Below are 23544 nucleotides of genomic sequence, written 5' to 3' on the forward strand. Positions count from 1 at the left end.
ACAGCACCACTTCTGCTTATGTGGTGCTGAGGAATTGAACCCAGGGCCTCATGCATGCAAGGCAAGCACTCTACCACTGAGCCACCTTCCCAGCCCTTGTAGATGGCTTTCGAGGGCCTTGTTGAGATCCTCCATGGAGAAAGACAATCATGGCAGGGGCAGGGGTCAGAGTAGAAGCCCTTCCAGAATGGCAAAGCACTTTGAAAACTCCACAGCAGGGCATTTGCAGAATTCTGCCCATGCCATGCAGATGGGTCTCAACTGAAGGTGTGGGGTGCCCTTGTGAGCCCCAGCATGGACTCACTGTGGAAGGTGACCAGGGCCACAGGAGGCTGGGCACTGAAGTCATAGTGCTCATAATCTGAATCCAAGCTGGAGTCTGAGTCCTCAGGGTGTGGGTCCCGGACCTGGATGGGCAACTTGAGACCTGGAGAGAAAACAGAGTGGACCAGGGGCAGGGAGGGAGGGGGGATGGAGGGCGGCATAATGACATGGTAGGCAGACAAAGGGAAAGTATCCCAGAATACTTACGGTGGGGTCTGATGGGGACAGAGTAGCGGAGAGAATTCCATGTAGCTCAGCTGGGTCAAGACCATCTAGCCTTGACTCCCCCCCTGCTGCTCCCCCCCCGCAACCCCACCCCATTTCACATATGGAAACCTAAACATTTCCTTATATAACCAGTATGACAGTACCCACAATGCATCAGGCACTATGCTAATGTTAATCACTCTGAGCTCATTTAGCCCTCGAGAGAAGGCTGAGGAGTTGGGTACACTATTGTCCCGTTTTGCAGCTGAGGAAACTGAGGGACCCAGAGGTTTTCACTTGACTCGAATCTCAGTCTGTAGATGATATTACGTGGCAAGTGACTGTTCTGTTTAAATACTGCTCTGTGCAAGATGCCAACTCTCCGGCCCCTACTTAAACACATGAATGCTGTGTGTACAAACTACTAGTCATGCTGTCTGGTGGGGGATTTGTTTTGCCGTTGCTGCATTCTTATCTAAGCATGACAAGACACCTGGTTATATTCACAATTCAAGGTCATAAATGCACACTCTTTGGCAAGATTTTCAAGAAGTCTACATCCATGTCTCCTGAAGAACGGATGAGCGATCCAATTGTGTTTACTCAGGAACCGTGAAATAATATTACGTTCCAGGAGAATCTTAACAGGGCTGTGCAGGGCCGTGGTTTGTGCAATGTGACCACAGCACAAACCTAACAGCCAATGAGCAGGGCAAGCTTTCTTCTGAGAACTGACACCCCACCCCTCCTCTGCCCTTGGTCAGCAGAACCCCAGAGTCTAGGAGGGACTCAGTGGGAGAGTGATCTACACATCTAGTCAGAGAGGGAACACCATGACCTGCCCAAGGGCAGAGCTAGGGTGAACTGGCTTGGGCTTCTCTCAACCAAGTACGTTGTGATCTCAGCAGTGCCAACCCTCCAGAGGGCCTGTCCTTCCCCTCCCCATCTTCAGATGGCTGACGTCCTACCTTCGTCTTTGGGCATGGTGATGGTGATGGGAACGGCTTGGTAACTATTGAGCCCCGCTGGGGTGGTGGAGGGAGACTGCTGGTGGTTCTCGGTTACAGGGAGTGCTGGGGGAGGGGAGGCAGAGAGTCTACAGCCATCTTTCTGCCTTCTCCAGTCTACTGGTTACACACACACACACACACACACACACACACAGCCTTCACACACATACATGTTCACATACACACGTCCGCTGCATGCAACCATGTGCATGCACAGTCTGCACGTGCATGTGTGCACTTGCACACTTACATGCATGTGCACATGCACAGAGACACATATATGCATGCATGCATGTATACAAGTGTGTGCACACATATGAAGACATGTATACGTGCATATATGTCATTTACAGAGCCTGGCCCTCTTGGAGATCCACACTAGTGGATTCTCTCCTGCTGGGCATGCTGGGAAAATTCTTCCCACGACAGAGGGAGCTTTCCTGGGGCTGGGCTGCATGACCTTTGCTGGGTCACGCCACTCTGATTTCCACTAAGGCTTCCAGGCCCCCCCGCTAGGCCTCAGGCCTGCTGCTTTGGGTCCCTGTTCTCTTCCTGCCAATCCCATGGCTCGAAGGTCTTCCCACCTACCGTATTTTCCTTTGACTTTCAAGAGGAGGATGATTATGGAGATGACTGCGCCAACGAGGAGAACTCCCAGAACAATGCAGGAGATGAGAAGCATTAGCTCCCAAGTTTCACTGTCCTCCATTTTCACTGTCACAGAAGATTCTGGAAACAAGAATGCCAATTCAGTGTGTGTGTGGGGGGGGAATGATGGGCATGGTGCTCTCTTCACCGTTTCCTTGTCATCCTGTCTTATGCCTGAAATTCACTGAAGGCTCAACTGTAGAGCCAGGAAAGAGGCACTGTGAGTATCATGCTCTGAAGCTCAGAGAGATTAAGAACTAGCCAAAGTCACACAGCTAGCAAGGCGCTGCTGGGAGCCTGTCCTGCCACTGGTAGACAGATGGAGTGTGGGACTGGAGTTGGCGCGAGGGGTGCAGGTTCTAGCCATCACAGTGGCTGTCCTTTCAGCCTCCAGCCTTGGCTTCTTTCTTCACATAAAAAGATACAGTGAAACCTCATCAAATTGGCTCTGACAGCAGTAAAGGCAGCAAATAAAGGTGATGGGGCTGGTGCTGGTGCTCCCACCCGTAATCCTAGCTACTCAGGAAGCTCAATCTGGGGATCGAGGTTTGAGACCATCATGGATAGAAACGTCTGTAAGACTCTCATTTCCGATTAATAAGCAAAAAGGACAGAAATGGAGGTATGGCTCAAGTGGTGGAGCACCAGCCTTGAGCTAAAAAGCCAGGCAAGAGTGCAAAGCTCTGAGGTGGAGGCTCAGTATCTGCATAACCAACCAATCAAATAAATAGATAAATAAATAAACACAATAGGGCAACACAAGATACTCAGAGTCCCCAGGGGACATGTGTACCAGCTGGGATGGAGGTCGGAGAACATGGAAACACATATGTGCACACACAAAGGCACACATTCATGTGCACACATGTGTATGCACTCATACACCAGGGCTTCTAGGAAAAGCTCCACTTACCTATAGTGACTGGCTGAATACTCGCAGAGCCTTCAGAAGTAGACGGATACTGTTGTTTCCGGGAGCCTGTCAGAAAGCACCACCCTATTCACTCACTCGACACATTTCCTGAGCACCTACTGGGTGTCAGGTCTAGAAGACAGACAAATGGCCTGAAATGGGGGGGGCGGGGGTGATCCCAACATGAGCATGTGGGCATGAGGCAAGATCCCATTCTAGCCTCCACCTCCAGCAACAAGGAGGGGCTCCAGAATGAAGCCCAGGGAGGGGCTCTGCTTAGACTAAAAAGATAATAAAAGAATGGGCACTTCTGACTGTATAATCTGCCCCAGACCCCAAGCCTCTTTTTTAGCCCAGCCTTCACTATTATTTTAGTTGTTATATTTTTATGATGTTGAGGTTTGGACTCAGGTCCTCATGTTTACTAGGTAGATACTCTACCACGTGAGCCACACTTCCAGTCCTTTTCAGTTCTTTTTCAGGTAGGATCTCTCCAACCCTTGAAATCCACCTCCCCAAGAAATTGGGATTGTGGACATGAGCCACGGTGCCTGGCTGCCTGGCTGCCAGACTTATTTGTTCTTCTTTGTAACCTCAGGAGTTAGGGAGCTGAGATTACCCTTGTTACCCTAATTTGAACTTCCATATGACTAGTCTGCTTACAAAGGGGCAGAGCTTACAAAGGCCCGTAAGCACATTTTGTCTAATTTCCCTGCTAATTTGTGGAATGTTTTGATCAGCAACTTCAGAATCTGAAGCCTCCAAGCCTGGAAGCCAATAAAAGGCAAAGCTGGAATCAGATGTCTGTGCTCTTCCAAATCAGTGTTCTTTTAGGAATACTAATCTTCCTTATGATCATCAACCCTGGGATAGCAAATTGGTCCTTAACTCCTGGAACAATCTTAGTCAACAGGGACCATAGGTTTACATATCATGAAGTCTTAACAAATACTTGATTCATAACCCTAGGGCAAGCATCTATAGGAAAAAAAGAAATCAGTAATGAATTAGTAATGTCTGCTTGGGCATGGTAATGATGATGGTTCCTTCAGTATTCACTGTTGCTAATCTAGTCCAAGCTGTAAATGGAGACTCAAGCAAGATTCTGGTCCAGTCTAAGAGGATGGCCTATGGTGGGAGGAGAAGGGATACCTGAGCAGAGGACCCTGGCTGCCAGCGACTGTTTGCAGAGGTTGGAGTTGTTAAACCACCAGGAACATTCGGAAAGGGTAGGCTCTTCTCCTGTACATGAGTAGGACATCTTGCCCTCCAGGTTGTGGGGCTGCCCCTTGGGCCAGTTTACCACATCCCCACAGCCCAAAGCCCGGCAGAGCACCTGGGCCTCTGGTTGGTACCACTCGCTGTCACACACGGTGCTCCAGACCCTTCGGAAGTACACCTCCACCTGTCCCTCACAGGGGTCAATGCCCCCGGTCAGGCGCCAGGACTGATGTTCTGTGAGGGAGGGGAGAGGGTGGACACAGGTCAGGATCCCATAGGCCCAAATCCCTGCCACTCAGAATCCCCATGCTGAGGTGAAATGCAGCTAACCTTAGGTCCCCTGCCCATGATCTGTGCCTGCCTCCCCTGCCCCAATTGTTCTGGCCAACCCTGTGTTATAAACAGGCTCTCCAAGAACCACCAGAGTCAGGATAATAGACACGAAAATAAAGAATTGTCTCAGCAAGGCAAAACTTATTTCTGCAGAGAAATGAGCCATCAGTCAAACATCTGGCAAACAAGCACTCAGAGCAGGTTGGCTGCTGCCCTATTTAACCCTAATACAGCAGGCCCCGCCCCTCTGCTCAGATTGGTCAAGCTCAGGATCACAACCTGCTCGTGACTGGCTAGTTTGAATAGGTAAGATGTATTGACATAAGGTGACTCTCACATAAGATTAACACTACACAAGTCATCTCAGAATATACCGGTATCCTCTGTTATTTCTTAAAAATCCGAGGTTTGCCTTCTGAGATGTATCTTAAGTCCATCTTGGAAAAAAAACAGTTAAGACAAATACATTTCAAAAACCCTTTCTTATCCTACAGTTCCTCATTTCCTTAACAAGAGCCAAGCGACCAGGCCAAAGCAGGAACTTTCAAACAACACACTTTGATAGAAAAGACAGTTTTTTTTTAAGGTCCAGCCTTATGACATCAGTACATATTTATATTTTAATGCCACTCCCTTTTCTTTCTGGTATTAATGAGGAGCCCTGGCTGGACCAGAACTTCCTGGTCTCAACTGGATGGCCCAAAGTCTCTCCAGAATCCATCCATCCTGCCTTCAGTCCCCTTGCTCAAAACAAGGAAGACCCTCACTGCTGATACCAGCTTGTCCAGGCTCCGGGCAGCTCCTTCTCCAGCTGTGTCTGCCTGGCTGCCAGCTCTCTTCCAGTGGGGCATCCATTGCCTTCCTTGCATTCTGTTTGCGTGGGTCCTCTCTATCTCCCCTCCTGGATGGTGACCCCAACTAAGGACAAGGCCATCTGCCTTCAGCGCTCAGACCCAGCCACGCGACCCACTGACCTGAACACACCACGCCTGCATCCTCCTTGTGCCCGCAGTACAGGTCTCCCGACAGCCCGGGGCAGTCCCACAGATGGGCCTCCGCCCCGCTGCAGTTCACCTGGTCGCGGTGGATGGGCCCTCGGCCCGGGGCGAAGTGCAGGCCAGGCAGGGCCTGGACGGCGAGGCCGCACTGGAGTTGCTGGCACACCACGTTGGCATCCTCCAGGTCCCACGCGTCATCGCACAGGGTACCCCACCGGCCATGCTCCAGCATCTCCACCCGGCCAGCGCAGCGGCTGCCACCGTCCGCCAATCGCAGGGCCCGGTTTTCTGGGAGGGTGGGAGGGGGTTGGATCTTGAGCCCAGAATCAGGAGGTGGGGTGGGGCTGTAGAGCTGGTGAGGGCCGGGCTACTTATGCTGACCAGGTAGGCAGAGGTGCAGGCCCCGGGATAGGGCTGGAGGCCCCAGGCCAAGCCTAGAGGGCAGCCTGGGGGCTGGACCCCAAGCCACATGCTAAGGCAAGCCTGGACTGGAAGAGGAAGGAAGAGAGGAAGGGTAGGCCAATGTGTATTATTACTCAATGTATGGGGTCATGTGAAAATGGAGCCAGGTAATTTTTATTTTATTTTATTTTGTCGGTCGTGGGGCTTGAACTCTGGGCCTGGGCGCTGTCCCTCAGTTCTTCAGCTCAAGGCGAGCGCTCTACCACCTGAGCCACAGTGCCACTTCTGGTTTCCTGGTGGTTTCTTGGAGATAAGAGTCTCACGGACTTTCCTGCCTGGGCTGGCTTTGGACGGTGATCCTCATATCTCAGCCTCCTAACTAGGTAGGCTTATAGGCATGAGCCACCGGTATCTGCCTTGGAGCCAGGTAATTTGAGGGGATGGGTGGGGTTGGGGAAGATGGGGGAAATGATGGAGGGAGCGGCACTGATCAAGATGCATTGTACTCACAAACTGACTTGTCAAATTGAAATCCCTTTGAATGACTAATTAAAGACCGTTCAAAATAATTGATCTCTTTTTAAAATAAAGGAAAGCCATGACAGGCCCTGGTGGCTCACACCTGTAATCCTAGCTACTCAGGAGGACATGGTTCAAAGCCAGCCTGGGGAAGGAAAGTGTGTGAGACTCTTATCTCAATGAGCAACCAGAAAACCAGAAGTGGCACTGTGACTCAAAGTGGTAGAGTGCTAGTCTTGAGGGAAAGAGTTCAGGGACAGCTCTCAGGCCCCGAGTTCAAGCCCCACAATTGATAAAAATGAAATAAAGAAAGCTTTGGCGTATATGGCAGGATGGGCCTACAGAGGTCTGTGAAGGGAAGGGGATCAGGGAGTTGGTTAGTTTCAGACATGGGGCTGGAACTGGGGATCAAGGGGGTGATCTGGAGATCGCACTAGCAGGGCAGAGGCTGGATCTGGGGACATGTGCAGATCTGGAAATGACACCATTTTGACACAAGTAGAGGAGACTTGGGTGCAGTGATTGGCTCCAGAGTCAGTGGCTGAAGCCCTGAGGCCAGGGGTCAGTGTGGGGGTGGGGAACGGCCACTCTCACCTGTACAGGTGACCCAGGCGGGCCTCCCTTCGCTACTGCACTCCTGGTGCTGGTCCAGGACCATGCACAGCTGCCAGTCGCTTCCGTTGCACACGATGGCAGGTGCCAGCGGCCGTGTGCTGTTCAGGGGCCCGCTGGTGTTCGCCGCAGTGGGCACAGGCTGCAGCTCCGGGGTGGGCGATACAGGCTGGGCAGGGGTCTCTGCCTTGCCACAGCCCAGGGCCTGGCACACGGCCTGGGCGGCCTGGAAGTTCCAGAGCGCCCCGCAGGCGGGCTTCCAGGTCCCCCTGAGTAGGACTTCCACCGTCCCGCTGCAGCTGCTGCTCCCATTCACCAGGCGGACCTCCAGCTCCCCTGGAAGTGTCAGACCAGAGGTGAGCTCCTCATGGGGCTCAGACTTCCCCAATGGAGGTGGCTGGGTCTACACCACTCACCCAGGGCACCACCTTAGCCAAGGCCCTGCAGGTCTGCAAGAGGAAGAGGGGGTCCTGTGGGAATTCCCAGGTGCCCCTGCAGGCTTGACTCCCCTGGAGTCAGAGATGAGGGGCTCCAGGGGGGCTCTGGAAGTCAGACTAGAGCGGGTGGGGGTGAGGGTCCCACAATCCTCTGTGTGCCCTTGTCTACAAGATCAAGCCCTGGCGCTTGAACTCAGGGCCTGAGTGCTGTCCCTGAACTTTTTTGTGTGTATGCTCAGGCCTAGCCCTCTGCCAGTTCAGCCACTGCTCGATTACCAGCTTTTCTGGTGATTAACTGGAAAGAAGAGTCTTACAGAGTTTCCTACTCTGACTGGCTTTGAATCGCAATCCTCAGATCCCAGCCTCCTGAGTAGCTAGGATGACAGGCGTGAGCCACAGAGCCCAGCACATGGGGTACCTGGTATGTGTGACAGGACAGAGTCCTGGCCCCTTGGGGCCACGTGGGACCCTTGGAGGACCGGTGTGAAACATAGACTGTTCTATGGAAAAGGGGCTTTTCCCCCCTCCATGTCCCTTTCTATAGGAGCCATACATCATCTTTGTCCAGGCTTGTGCACCAGTGCAAACAAAGCCTTCTCCCTGTACAAAGCAGGTCCTCAAATAAACACCCACTGAACACATCAAAGGCAGGTCTGATGGCACCTTCCACCCCACAAGAGCTATAGCGTGCCCCCCCCCCATGAGCTCCACGGCCTACACCGATGACACGGCTGCAAGATTGGAGACCTCACATCACAGGGGGAATCCAGAGGTGAACTTCAGTCCCTGGACCAGCCAGAAGTGTTATCTGAATTTAGGGTGTTCCTCTATTTCCTTAAAAAAGTCTACTTCCCACCGTCCGCCGGTGACTTATGCCTGTCATTCCAGATACTCAGAATGGGCTGAGATCTGAGGATCCTGGTTCACAACCAGGCTGGGCAGGAAAGTCTGTGAGACTCTTATCTCCAATGAACTACAAGAAAACTAGAAGTGGAGCTGTGGCTCAAAGTGGTAGTGTGCTAGCCTTGAGCAAAAAAGCTCAGGGACAGTGTCCAGCCCTGAGTTCAAGCCTCATGACTGACCAAAAAAAAAAAATCTGTTTTCCTTCCTTTTTACCTCCCGCGTCTCTCTGATCTCAGATTGCTGGCTGTGGGCTCCTGGAAAGATCGAGTACTTACCTGGCTTCCCTGCCTTCAGAAGCCTGTTTTCAGCCCTGCTGGTACTGTGTTTGTCAGCCGGGGCTGGAGATGGGAGACCTACAACCAACAGCAACCACGTGAGTGAGTGAAATCGGATGTGGAGGTCACAGAAGTCCCCAATGGCAGGACATGCCTTCTGGAGCCTGCTGTGGGCATTTCCTGTTCCTGTGGATTATGCACGTAGGTTTGGGGCATTCAAGCCTGGGCAGAAGGACAGGTTGAGCCAAGGGTAAGACGGAAATGGTGAGCCTCCTGTACCTGAATCTCCTCTACTATGGGACATCAGAGGCTCCTGGGTTCCAGGTGTATTGGCAAGGTGACAACCCCACTTGAATTTTGCATGAGTAAGAAGTAAACGTTAGCCGAGCACCTGGCTCACGCCCGTAATCCTAGTTACCCAGTTGGCTGAGATCTGAGGATCACAGCTCAAAGCCAGCTGGGGCAAGAAAGTCTGTGAGATTCTTATCTCCAATTAACCAGCAGAAAACCAGGAGTGGCGCTATGGCTCAAAATGGTAGAGCACTAGCTTTGAGTGAAAAAGCTCAGGGAAAGCATTCAGGCCTTGTATTCAAGCCTTATGACCACCACCATCACCAACTACAAAAGTAAACTTTACACCAGGCACTGGTAGCTCATGCCTTGTAATCCTAGCCAATTCAGGCAAGAAAGCCTGTGAGACTCTTACTTCCAATCAACTTCCAAAAAGCCAAAGTAGAGCTGAGGCTCAAGTGGTAGAGTTGCCAATCTTGAGGGAAAAAGATCTGGGACAGTGCCTAGGCTTGGAGTTCAAGACCCGGGACCAGCACCCCCATCCAAGGGGAAGGAGCATACTTGTTACAATAGCTCAGCTTAGTGGGCTGAGCTACAGGCAGCTCATTCTCAGAGGCTCCCCTGAGAAGTTTCTACCTTCACACTCATGAGCACAAGCTTGAGCATGCGCATACCCCTCTGCAGACATGGCCCTCTTACCAGCTCCCATCTGGGCCATTTTATCACCCAGACAGAAAGCAATCAGCCCTTTAATTGCCCATCCTCACCAACTCCCTGGCTGGCTGGCTTAGCCTGATCCCCAAAGGAGAAATGGCTCAGAATTCAGAGCACAAACTCTGTAGCAAATGTAATATTCAGAGCAAGAATTCAGAGGCCCACAAGTGAATCCTGGTTCCCACAGCAACGGTCCCAGGGCTCCCATGTAGTTTTCAATATTTCTGCATATGTGTGGGGAGGGAAGGAAGGGGGGTTGGAATGCTGGTGTGTGTGTGTGTGTGTGTGTGTGTGTGTGTGTGTGTGTGTGTTAGTACATGATTGTTACCTTGTTTGTATCTGAGCTTGTGTGAGAGCAAATTTTTACAAGGAGGCTTCAGCTCCCTTGAGCCTCCCCTCTCTCTGGCCTTGGGAAGCCCTTTCTCGTGCTAAAAGACACACACGTTTTCTCTCAGACCAGGAAATCCTGGACTCAAGGCATAATGTCCCTCGCGGTGTCTGAGATGGTGTCTGATATGGTTTAACAGAGGGTGAGCAAGAAGCTGCCATCCAAGGTAAATTAATGAAATACCTCACAGCCAAACCCTTTGCGTGTCATATGCATTCCCTTGTCCCCTGTTCCAAAAACAAACTCTTCTTACTTCTATAGGAGCCAAGCCAAAAGTGACCATACCCCCTCCAGGCAAAAGAGGGGCCCTCCTGAGTCAGGACTACTTTGTGGGGTTTTTTTTGGGGGGGGACGGTTTGGACTCAGGGCCTGGGCCCTGTACCTTAGCGCTTTTGCTCAAGACTAGCACTCTACCATTTAATCTGCAGCTCCACTTCTGGCTTTTGGGTGGTTAATTGGAGATAAGAGTCTCTCAGATTTGTCTGCTGTGGCTGGCTTTGAACCTCGAGCCTCAGATCTTGCCTCTTGAATGGCTAGGATTACAGATGTGAATTACCAGTGCCCAGCTAGGATCACTTTCGTCTAATCCCTCTCTTTACATTTCAAGTTGATTCCATAGTTTTGTAGCAATAACATTTCTTTGCAAAGAAACCATTGTCCTTTCCCGTGATTTTGCTTTAGACCATGAAAATGCCCAGACTTAAATATCCCTTGCAGTGTTTAGGACAGTGAGCAATGGGAATGGGGTGGCTATCCAGCTCTGCAGAGACTACTGAATAAATCATGGCCTAGCATGGCGTGACATCTTAGGAAGCACTCATAAAGAAATTGAGCCCGGGGTATGACTCCAGCAATAGAGTCCTGGCCTAACAAGAAAGAAATCAAACCATGTCGGATGCTGGGATTTTCATGCTGTATTGCATAAGGAAAACAAGACTCGGAGAAGAAACTAGCAATGGAAAAAAAAGAATTTTTAAAAGGCTGAAGTTTATAAAAAGTAAATTTATTAAATTCAGTATTAAAAATATTTACAAGCTGGGCACGAATAGCTCACACCTGTAATACTAGCTAATCAGGAGGCTGAGATCTGAGGATCATGGTTTGAAGCCAGCCCTAGAGGGAAAGTCTGTGAGACTTTTATCTCCAATTAATCACCAAAAAAGCCGAAAGTGGAGCTGTGGCTCAAAATGGTAGACCACTAGCCTTGAGCACAAAAGCTCAGTGTTCAGACCTTGAGTTCAAGCCCCAGGATTGGCAACAACAACAAAAATATGATATATAATTTATAATATATATATTGATTCATTTACAAGGTTTACTAGTTCCAGAAATACTTTGATGGACCCCCAAAGAAACATGTACTTGTTAAAAGTGAGTGAAAATTTTTTCCACTTCTGACAATTTATATTTGCTGTCTGTTCCCAGTCTTGTGCTGTGCCATTAAATTAGTTGCCTGTCTGTTGTTTAGGATTTTTATGCCTCCTTCTTCTTATGCTGATGACATTAGAAAAGTACAGAATGTAAAAAGTGTGTGTATGGAGGGGGGTGGCTAAAGTTTAAAAATAAATCACATATGATCTAAGCCCAGATATGGAAAATTAAGTACATACGTTAACATGTAAAAAAATAGAAATCACTAAAACCAGAAGGGACTATTTATACCACTTGGCTGAAGTAGAAGGTCATTATAAACACACTGGAAATAAAATCCTGTTAGAAATGTTCAAAAACACTCCATCATGGAGTAGTCTGTTTCTCTGATAGAATCAAAAAAAAAAAAAATGATAAAGCCTCGTACTGGTGGCTCACGCCTGTAATCCTAGCCATCTTTGAGCTTTCCCTATTCAAGGCTAATGCTCTACTTCTGGGTTTTTGATTGTTAACTGGTGATAAGAGTCTCACAGACTTTCCTGTCTGGGCTGGATTTGAACCACACTCTTCAGATCTCAGCCTGCTGAGTGACTAGGATTAAGAGGCAGAAGCCACTGAAGTACAATTCAGCCTTTTTTGTTTTGTTTTGTTTTGTTGTTTTTTGTTTTGTTTGTTTTAGTCAGTCATGGGGCTTGAACTTAGGGTCTGGGTGCTGTTTCTGAGCTCTTTTTGCTCAAGGATAATGCTCTACCATTTTGAGCCACAGCTCCACCTTTGGTTTTCAATGATTAATTGGAGATAAGAGTACCACGGACTTTCCTGCCCCAGCTGGCTTTGAACTCAGTCCTCGACCTCAGCCTCCTCAGTAGCTGGGATTATAGGTGTGAGCCACCAGTGCTGAGCTGAATTCAGCCTTTTAAACTCTCGCACTGTGTCACTCAACAGACGATGTTCACCTGCACTCAAGGTGTCTTCTGTGCATGTCTGGATTTTAATTCTGCCCCTCCTCCATCACCAAATCCAAGGAGAAGCAGAGGGTTTCTGCCGTGAGGTGGTGAGAAGACAAGATTCATGCAATGTGATAGGTTTTTTGTGGGAAGTTTAATTTCTGCAATCTCTCTCTGTGTCACTGAAGACATTGAGAGCCTGTGAGCCTTGCCCTCTTGAAAGCTGAGAAATGAGTCTAGCCATTCCTGCATCCAATTCTATTAACATCGGCTGAACTTGTTCCGCAGGCCGTGGCTGGGCAGGTATTAAAGAGATAAGTGTAAATGGAATGATCTAGAGAATAGAAGTAGCCTAGTCTTTCCCCAGGCACCAATTTATTTGCATCACAGTTTCCACTCAAGAAAACCACACACACACACACACACACACACACACGCACGCACGCACGCACACATGCACACACACACACACACACACACAAACACACACACCATACATATTTGGCTACTCCTAGGGCTTGACTCAGGGCCTGGGCACTAGCCTGAACTTTTTTGTTGTTGTTGTTTAAGGCTGGTGCTCTACCACTTGAGCCACGGCTCCACTTCTGACTGTTTTGTTGCTGGTATTGCTGGTCATGGGCACTATCCCTGAGCTCTTTTGCTCCTCATTTTCTGGTGGTTTATTGGAGATCAGAGTCTGCCGAGGCTGGCTTTGTACCAGATCCTCAGATCTCAGCCTCCTGAGTAGCTAGGATTACAGGTCATCAGCTCCCAGCTCCCAGCCTCACTTCTAGCTTTTTGTAGTTCATTGAAGAGAAGAGAATCATTGATTTTTCTGCCCAGGCTGGCTTTGGACCACTTGAACTGTGATCCTCAGATCTCAAGTAGCTAGGATCATAGGCATGGCTCACCAGTGCCTGGCTTCAAGAATATTTTTTGTTTTCATGATTTAGGAGAGGTGCTTTGGTAGGCAAACAAAACAGTAGCCTGCACCATCCCTGCCTGTCTGTCTCTAGCTGTGTGATCTTGGGAGTCACGAAGCTCAGCTAGATCTTGCTGGGGCACAAGCTCTCTGAGTATACATAGCCCGGGTGCCCTGGAGGATTGCTTCAAGGAGGGTACTGTGATTCACAAAAACTGCACAGGACTTGATATGTGCCAGCTGCTGATATTTTCCTTCCCATGGCATACCAGGTGTCCCTGGATCAGCAAGGCCATTGCAAGCATTGGGATGACTCTCAGAGCCCCTCACCCTTCTTCTCTGTAAAGGGACAATTCCAGCTTTCCCAAGAGATGCGCCCTTTCTTCCTCCCACCCTGTCTTTATTCTTAACCCATATCAAAGCTGCCTTTCATTAGTAACTTGGCTCCTTGCTACCTGGCTCTTCAAACATGGCATCCCATGTTCTTGGAGAATAGATGTGAGCTGCAGTTGCCATGGCAACGGGAGTTAGCTCTAAAAGAAAAGGCTCTCTGGTCTTGGCATCCGGGGCTCACTCAGGCTATCTCTTCTCTGCAGATACCAGATGGCAAGATGAGACACTGAGGCCTGGAGAGTGACAAACACCTCAACAAAACCCCCAAGGCATAACAGTAAGGCTCTGGCTCCAAGAGACCTTAGTAGGATGGAGATCCTGGCCCCATCTTCCAAGAACTTGAAGCATGGAGTGGAAGAGGATGATGTCTAGATTTCCATCTACAGGGAAGTCTTGGATGAAACATCTGATTAAGGAAAAACCATCTACCTGGTCTTATCAAAGGAGGAAGAGCTTTAAATTTTAACTTCCTCTGGTCTTTGGTGCTACCTTGGGCAATTCTCTTTATGTGCCTGACTTGCCTCCTTCCCCTCACATGAGTAAAACTTCCCAGGACTCAAGTAAGATCACAAGAAAACCCCATTCCTTGCCCTTTCTAAATGCCTAACAAGAGTTGTCAAAGCGAGGCTCCAATAGATCAGTAATCCTAGCTACTCAGGAGACGGAGATCTGTGGATCGCAGTTTGAAGCCAGCTCTGGCAGGAGAGTCCATGAGACTCTTACCTCTAATTAATCAGCAACAAAAATAGTCAGGAATGGAGCTGTGGCTCAAGTGGTAGAGCATCATCCTTGCATGAGGAAATGACAGTTATGTGAAATTGTCCCCAATCATTGGTTAAGATGAAATCTCAAGAAATTTTATGCTGGGCCTGGCCTCAAACCTCAATCTCCTGATCTCTGCCTCTCGAGTAGCTGGGATTACAGGTGTGAGTCACTGTGACTGGCCAACATAAAAACATTTCTTTCAATGAAAGCTTATCTAGAGAATCTTTGGAGTCACATCAATACACCTTGCCAATGAATATATAAAGCCAGAAAAGTTGCCCTGACTTCTCAGGCTTTCTGCCCCTCTGCTGCACTCGGGCGGGGCTGGGGAGAGGGGGATGGTGGTGGGCAGAACCTTCCTCAAGGAAGAAGCTAGCTGTCTGTGAAGGGAGGCAGAAAAGTGACCCATATGCAAGTGGCTGCCAGGCGGAGCAGGCACTTCTCAGAGAAGATACACAGGACCAAGAAGCAAGGCCACAGGGAGATGCAAGTTTTCCCCCACTAGGCTGCACACTTCAGGGGTAATCAGTAGATCCTGTCCCCTGCAGGGGGGCAAACTTAGTGGGACCATTCTAAAAAACCTGTCCATACCAGAGGATTGTCAGAGCTTTTTCAATTTGTGATATACGCAGAGTAATGGATTACTAACCTAGCATGCACATGTGCACTTGCTGCTGTCAACTGAATTGTTCCCCCTCAAAAAAGATACATTGGAATCCTAATTCCCAGTACCTCCAAATGTGACCTTACAAAAAGACAAGGTCTTTATAGAGGACATCAAGTTGCAATGAAGTTATAAGGCCCCATCCACCATCATGACCAGCAACATCCTCATGCAATATCCTTCGCCATAAAAGAAATACAAATCAAAACCAAATTAATGATTCCATGTCACCCCAGTCACAATGGCAGTCATCAAGAAAAATCAGCTCACTGGCAAGAATGTAAGGAAAAAGGAATGCTTATATACTACATAAATTAGTGCAACCACTCTGGAAATAAGTATGGAGGCTCTGCAGAAAGGAGAAAACAGATCTGCCTCATAACCCAGCCATTTCACTCTTGAAAGTCTATTTTAAGAAGAATAAATTGCCAGGCACTGGTGGCTCACCCCTGTCATCCTAGCTACTCAGGAGGCTGTGATCTGAGCATAGCTGTTCAAAGCAACCTGGAAAGAAAAGTCTGTGGGACTCTATCTCCAATTAACCACCAAAGAGCTGGTAATGGAGCACCAGCTCCATCTGAGAACATAAGGCCTCAATTTCAAGACCTGGTACCAGTACTGGCATGTGCACATGCATGCTTGTACACACACACACACACACACACACACGCCTCCAAAGATCTAAAAACATATTGACTTATGACCCTGCCATACCACTATACCACTCATGGGAGTCCGTCAGGAGAGTAAATCAATATATCAGAAAGACACTTGCAACCAAGGCAAATAACAACAATAAAAGAAAATACAGAAAAGACACCTGCATACCCACATTTATACACACACACACGTATATATACATATATATACATATATATGTATATGTATATATGCATATGTACATACAACATATATGTGTATAACAGCATAATGAAGCCTATCAAATGCTATTGGCTCACACTTATAATCCTAACTACTCAGGATGCTGAGATCTGAAGATCACATTTAGAAGCCAGCCCAGGAAAGAAAATCTGTGACTCTCATCTCCAATGAACCACCAAAAAAGCCAGAGGTGGAGCTGTGGCTCAAGTGGTAGAGCACTAGACTTAAGCAAAAAATGCTCAGGGATAGCACCCAGGCCTTGAGTCCAAACCTCAGGACATTCTCTCTCTCTCTCTCTCTGTCTCTCTCTCTCTCTCTCTCTCTCTCTCTCACACACACACACACACACACACACAAGGGTAAAGGAGAGAAATGTGGGCATGGAAGAGGAGGCGACTATGTTCTAAGTCAATACTTTGTTCTTGGGCATCAGCTTCCAGAACTGTAGCAACAAACTGGAGTTTGTGATACTCAGACTGTGATACTAAGAGACTAAGTCACCTACACACAAACCTATCACAAAAGTCACCTCTAGAAAGCTGGGTGCCAATGGCTTACAACTGTAATCCTAACTTCTTAGGAGGCTGAGATCTGAGGGTCACGGTTCAAAGCCAGCCCAGGCAGGGAAGTCCAAGAGACTCTTACCTCCAATTAACCACCAGAAACCGGAAGTGGCACTGTGGCTCAAGTGGTAAGAGCTAGCCTTGAGCTGAAGAGCTGAAGAACAGCCCCCAGGCCCAGAGTTCAAGTCCCACAACTGACAAAAAGTTTTTTTAGAAGTTACCTCCAGAGGGGTTTCTAGAGAACTCTGTAGAGGGAGCAGAGGAGCTAGAAAGATGGAGGGCAGAGCCTCCTCCATATCCAGGGGCCTGTAGACTCCAGAAGCCCACATGTGGGTTTCAGAGCCGTGGGGCCATGGCTAGAACTGAGTCCCACAGATGTGGATGACTAAGAATGAGCCTCGAGAGTCCTCAGGGAACTGGGATCCTGCCCCTGGCAGAAAAGCGAGGGGCTGGCCTATGAGTGGTACTTGTTTTACCTCAGAGAGGTTTGGGGCCCTGCCAGAGTTCCCAGAGCAAGTGGTGAAGCCTGGAATCAATTCTGGTCTCACAGAGTCCAGAACCCATGTTCCTATAACCATCTGTCGAACAGGTCCCAACCTAGCCCAAGGCCTATCTGCTCGGCCACCTTCATGCTGATGGTGCCAATTACCCTCACTGAGTCCATGGCTCACAAACTCCCTTCTTCCAGAATGGAATTCATGCCGGGTGCCAGTGGCTCACACCTGTCATCCTAGCTACTCGAGAGGCTGAGATCTTCTAAGGATCATAGTTCAAAGTCAGCCTGGGCAGCGAAGTCTGTGAGACTTTTATCTCCAATCAACCAGTACAAAAGCTAGAAACAGAGTTGCGGCTCAAATGGTAGAACACTAGCCTTAAGAGGAAAAAGAAAAATGAAAGTCATTACTATGTAAAAGTGCTGGATGAGACTTCTCTCTCTCTCTCTATTTTCCATTTAATGTGGTTGTTACAACATTTTCAAGTAAGGATGACTAATGTGTTTACATCATGTCTGAATTTTCAGCTAGAATGGGGGTGGGGAGGAATAAACGTTGGTAAAACTGAGCCATTATTATGACCCTGGGTTCATCTTTACCCAACCAGGGCCTCAGTCTCCTCGTGATCAGAGGAAGGGTTAGTGCCCAGTGTGGTGGTGCAGGCCTATAATCTTGGCACATGGGAGGTTAAGGCAGAAAGATTTCAAGTTCAGGGGCAGCCTGTATTAAAGAGACCCTGTCACAAACAACACAGGGTGGCTTGGGCTACTTGGGGGTCTGACTGAAGAAGTGGGGGGTACCCCCTCCCGACTCACCACTGCTAATTATAGGTTGTGTTTTCCTCTCACACAACACAGACCCCCACCATCCACTGCCTCTACCCACCTACTGCTTCCACCAACTAATGAAGCAGTTCCTGCAGCGGGCTTGGTTCAGAAGAGAATTTAACATGTAATGGTATGAAATCACATCGTGAGCAAATTAATGCCTTTTCCAACTCTTCAATCCTCATTACATCAAGAAGACAATCTCAGCCGGGCACCAGTGGCTTACACCCATAATCCTAGCTACTCAGGAGGCTGAGATCTGGGGATGGTGGTTCACAGTCAGCCCAGGTAGACAAATCTGAGAGCTTCTCATCTCCAATTAGCCACCAAAAAGCTGGAGGTATAAGTGTGGCTCAAGTGGTAGAGCAGCAGTCCTGAGTAAAATAATTAATGGACAACATGAAGCCCTCAAGTTCAAGCCCCAGTATTGGCACAAAAGGAAAGGAAGAAGGAGGTAGAAGCAAGAAGGAAGGACTCACTGTAATGCTTCTCAGTCTTTAATAACCTCTCGTTGTTAAACAAAGGGGAAGCTCAGACCAGCTTGGATAGCAGGCTGTATTCTGGTTCCGGTTTCCAGTGTGTATGTGGATATATCCTTTGCTATTTAAAACTGTCTGCTGACTTCTCCATTTCCCGTGGATTAATTCCAAACCCCACTGACCCTCCACCTCCCTTTCTCCCACTCCCCTGCCCTCACTACGTCTCTGTAGGTGTTGGTCTCCCTTACCTCATGCCCACTGTGGCTGCCGCTCCCTCTGCCCAAGTGTCTCCTCTCCGATGTTGGAGCTCTCAACTCTGCTCCTCCCCAGATCTCTGCTCAGATTTCCCCTACGGCCTCACCTGGGTCTCTGCCTCTATTAGTGCTCTTGGTGCACATATTCCTTTCTGATGTGATACTTGTGTGTGTGTGTACTTGTGTGATACTGGGACTTGAACTCAGGGCCTGGGTACTGTCAGCTTTTGCACTCAAAGCAGGTACTCTATCACTTGAGCTATCGCTCCACTTGGGGCATTTTGCTAGCTAAGAGTCTCACAGAGTTGTCTGCTTCAATTTGTGATCCTTTGATCTCAGCCTTTTGAGAAGCTAGGATTACAAGCATGAGTCGCTAGCACCTGGCTTGTGATGCTAGTTTTTCAAATATCTTCACCTGTTTGTCTATTTCTCCTGTGAGCGTATGAGGTCCTTGAGGACTGGGACTTTGTTCTGTAAGCTCTGTGGCTGGAGTCAGTGCCTAGCAGACGGTGGAGACTCAACAAACGAATGGCAAAAATTGAAAGAGTAGATGAAGAATTGGTTTGGTGGTAAAGAGATGTTGAGCCAACTGTAAAATCAGAAGAGTAAGATGACAGCCATCAGAGGTTCTACTTGAGGGCAAACTCTAACCTGACCTCAGTCCTACCAGCCTTCAGTGTGCTCACCCAACTGGCTCTCACCTGCCTACTGAGCCAGCAAAGAAGATCAAGTCAGAAATAATAAATGTAGAAGGGATGATCGAATTATAACATCACCCTCTGCCAACTGTCATTATAAATAATTGGGGCATGGATGATCAATAATGGCACAGCTAGTGAGGGAAGATTTGAATGGATCCAAATATCTGTGCATTTATTTAATATATTCTCAGAGAATCTACCTACAAGATACACGCTAAATACAAAGAGGAAAGAGAGGCTTTACAGTAGAGAAACTCAAACGATAACACCTTAATGAGACCACTAGTTGATAGATGAGCCATGCTCCTCCTGAGACTCCGCCCTGAGTAGGAAACCTCACAGCTGTGGAACTCTTCCCAAAGGAGCCTGACTCACATCGAATCATGAATCCCCGGCCTGTACATTTCATATAGAAAATCAATGTCCTCAAAGAGAGAGGGAACCTGATAGATCATCGTGATGAAAGGCGAATGAAGAGACATGAGAATTAAATGCATCAAATTAAATAGAGTTTTCTGCGAGTTATTACTGAAACAGCTCCAAATAGAGTCTGTAGTCTATTCCATAGTGTAACCATGTTAATTTCTGGTTTTTGCTAAGAGACTGTCTTTATTTCAAACTAAATACTGTCTGGCATGGTAGCAGGTGCCTGTAGTCTCAGCTACTTGGGAGGCTAGACAGGAGGATCATTTGAACCCATAAGTTTGAGACCAGCCTAAATAACAGAGTGAAACTCTAAGACTCTCCAGAAAAGAAAAAAAAAGAAAGAAAGAAGGAAGGAAGGAAAAAAGAGATGGAGAGAAAGAAAGACACTGCAGAGGTGGGGGGAGAAAAATGAGAAGGAAAGGGAAATGCATAGACAAAAACAGGCAAAAATCAGCCTGGCACCAGTAGCTCACGCCTGTAATCCTAGCTACTCAGGATGCTGAGATCTGAGGATCGTGGTTCAAAGCCAACCTGGGTAGGAAAGTCTGTGAGACTCTAGTCTCCAATAAACTATCAGGAAAAGCTGGAACTGGTGCTGTGGCTTAAGTGCTAGAGTGCTAACCTTGAACACAAAGAGGCTCAGGGACAGCACCAGGCCCCGAGTTCAAGCCCCAGGACTGGCTGGGGGAGGGGTGGGGGGGAGAGACAAAATTAAAACACTAAAGTATGTATGAGAAAGAGACATTATGTCTACAACCTTCTCTCAACTAGTCCAGAACAAAGTAACAGATGACACAAACTCGACATTGAAGAGGGAAAAATGATCACGCGAGGGGTTCCATGACCCTGGCGGCCTCACTTCCCAGTCAACATTTCAGTTTCATCTTCTGACTCCAGGGATGGGTTGGTGGGCAGCCTTCTGGGGTTTCTTCCAGCTTAAGGCTGCTATGGCATTTCTAGAATTCCATTTGGGCAGAGCAACACATTTCTCCAAGGAACTGAATTCATCTGGCAAGCATGTTTCCCCCAAAAGAGTAAACCCGTAAGTGAGAAACACAGAGGACCGGGCTTCCTGTAATCCGGGGGCGCAGCCTCATTTCTGCCCCAGTCTCAGGCACCCCTCTCAGAAGAGAGGTGCACCCTAACTAAAAATACAACAACATACAGAAAAAATCTTTCCCACTCTCTTTAAACAGAAGCAGCTGGACCAGAAAGTGACAAGTGGTCATTGCCCAAATCCTCTCTCCCGATTTGCCCTTCTGTAAAATGGGCACAGCCGTGTTCCACTGTGCACCTAGCTATGAAGAGACGCTGCGGCTCTGATTCTGCCTGAGCAGCAAGTAAGTTCCAAACAGAAAGTTAGATAGGTGCCCCCCAGAAGCTCCCAGCTCTGAGGCTCTGCCCCTCCCAGCCTGTGTCCCCCTCCGTCTCATGAAGATTTCATGGGCTTCTGTTCACACTACTTGGGGTGACCTCCCCACTATTGGGACCGCGTCACAAGGCAGCTCAGGAGGTTCAACCTCCTTGTTCCCCCTCATGCACAAGATGGAGACCCACCAGCATCCTGACTTGCAGGGGAAAGCAAAGGATGACTTTCCCAGGATGAGCACCCGCTTCTGAAGGCCCCACAGCCTCCTCCACAGCCTACTGCTCTTCCTCGTGGCCCCTCTCGGTTGCGTTTTCAGGCAGGAGCCAGCCCAGCCCAAGGAGCCTACAAAATGGTAGACGGAAATGAGCTTGGCGCCATTTCCCCCTCCTGTTGTCCTGCATCTTCCTGCTCTGGCCTCGGCTTCAGCAGCAGTTGTGACCTGCTAGGGCTCTCCTAGCATCCCAACAACACTAGGACTTCTCTAAGTGAGTCGCAGTGAACCCCTGATGGATCTTCCTTCCAATCCCATGAGGATTGCTGCTGTTGGCCTTGCTGACAGCTGGAGAGACAAGCTCAGAATGGCTGCTCAGCCCGGAAGTAGCAGAACTCAGACCCTACATTAGACCATGACAGCTTAGATGATATTATGGAACGCTTTCAGAGAGTGGAGCTAACTTCCCTGCAGACATGAGGTGAGTAGGGTTCTCTGCCCAATATTCAGGGTTGGGAAAGAGTACTGGATTCGAGTCAGAAGGACAGCTCACAGGTCTGATTAGCCATGCACTCTAGGGAAAGTCTCTCTCTCTTGTTTCTGTTAATCACGAAAATGAATACAGTCTCGCCTACCTCACAGGGCTATGATGAGAAGGGGGGTTTATGCATTTACAGAGTGCCACCATAGAGATCAGTGTCCTTGTCACTGCCTGGGGGAATGTCTGTAGATGCATCTTCTACAGGTCAGCCACTGCTTGGTGGGTTCCAGTGAGCAGGAGAGCATGGAATCCTCATCCCATGATCCAATCCAAGGAGACAACATGGAAAAAAGAGCCTGGGCTGAAGCACCTGGCCCCACCAGGTGCTGGTGGCTCAAGCCTAGAATCTAAGCTGCTCAGGAGACTGAGATCTGAGGATCATGGTTCAAAGCTAGCCCAGGTAGAAAAGTGTGAAACTCCTATCTCCAGTTAACCAGCTAAAAGCCAGAAGTGGAGGTGTGACTCAACTGGTAGGATGCCAGCTTTGAGTGAAAAAGCCAAATGTGAGTGAGCAAGAGGCCCTGCACACACACACACACACACACACACACACACACACACACACACAAATGGGTCTGACTCAGCCGGGTACTTCGCCCCAAACGCTTTTTCCTTAAAATTAGGATCCCATACAAGAAATTCCAAAACTAGAACTGAGAAGTCCTGTGTTCGTCATTCAACTTCCCCCTCACCCTACCCAGGGTGACACGCTCCATCACATGTGACAGAACACATCGCCCGCCAGGAAGTCAGTGTAGGGATGACGCAATTGTCAGTGACGCACCGCTCAGCTGCCGCTGGTCTTGCAAATGTTGGCTTTCAAATGCCTTTGTTCCTGGAATGTTCTCGCCACCCTCCCACCTGTGCTAAAGCATCTGAGAGAGCACAAAGCGTCCTTCCTGTGACGTCATCCCTTGGCACACCCCCCTGTCCTGACTCCAGCACTCCGAAGCCCATCTTTCTGAGTTTAGGTTTTAAAGATGCATTTTTTTTAATTTTAGCAATAGACACACTCAGCACACTCAGGAACAAGTTATATATATATTTGTGTGTGTGTGTGTGTGTGTGTGTGTGTGTGTACACCATTCCTGGAACTTGAACTCAGGGTCTCACACTTTTTTTTTTTTGTAGGTTGTAGGACTTGAACTCTGGGCTTGGGTGCTGTCCTTGCGCTCTTCAGCTCAAGGCAAGCATTTACCTCTTGAGCCATAGTGCCACTTCTGGTTTTCTGATGGTTTATTGGAAATAAGAGTCTCATGGACTTTCCTGCCCAGGATAGGTTTAAACTGTGATGCTCAGATCTCAGCCTCCTGAGTAGCTAGGATTACAGGCCTGAGCCACTGGAGGCCGGCTTCATACTCTTGCTTTGCTTTTTTAGCTCAAGGTTGGGATTCTTCCACTTGAGCCACACCTTTACTTTGTGATTTTTGCTGGATTTTTGCTTAGTTGGAAATAAGAGTCTCACAGACTCTTATGTGTCCAGGAGTTACAGGAGTAAGCCACCAGCACCTAGCTGAGTAGGTGATTGTCTTTCTCTTCG

The 23544-nt window shown here is 48.6% G+C and overlaps 1 protein-coding gene across 2 annotated transcripts in view; it reads right to left on the reverse strand.

Moving 5' to 3' along the window:
• Cd6 (CD6 molecule) overlaps positions 1-23544 on the reverse strand; it is a 38269-nt gene that overhangs the window by 7588 nt on the left and 7137 nt on the right. The window contains exons 2-9 of one of the 2 annotated variants that reach the window (XM_013029303.1): positions 8803-8880; positions 7170-7523; positions 5631-5942; positions 4255-4557; positions 3103-3168; positions 2130-2270; positions 1500-1604; positions 305-427 (exon numbers count right to left, since the gene is read on the reverse strand). In XM_013029303.1, the coding sequence (XP_012884757.1) occupies positions 305-427; positions 1500-1604; positions 2130-2270; positions 3103-3168; positions 4255-4557; positions 5631-5942; positions 7170-7523; positions 8803-8880 (1482 nt within the window). The remainder of the gene's footprint in view (positions 1-304; positions 428-1499; positions 1605-2129; positions 2271-3102; positions 3169-4254; positions 4558-5630; positions 5943-7169; positions 7524-8802; positions 8881-23544) is intronic. The other variant, XM_013029304.1, reaches the window with a different exon arrangement.

Source organism: Dipodomys ordii, unplaced genomic scaffold (genome assembly GCF_000151885.1).
Source record: "Dipodomys ordii isolate 6190 unplaced genomic scaffold, Dord_2.0 Scaffold117, whole genome shotgun sequence".
In the NCBI taxonomy this organism is placed as follows: domain Eukaryota; kingdom Metazoa; phylum Chordata; class Mammalia; order Rodentia; family Heteromyidae; genus Dipodomys; species Dipodomys ordii.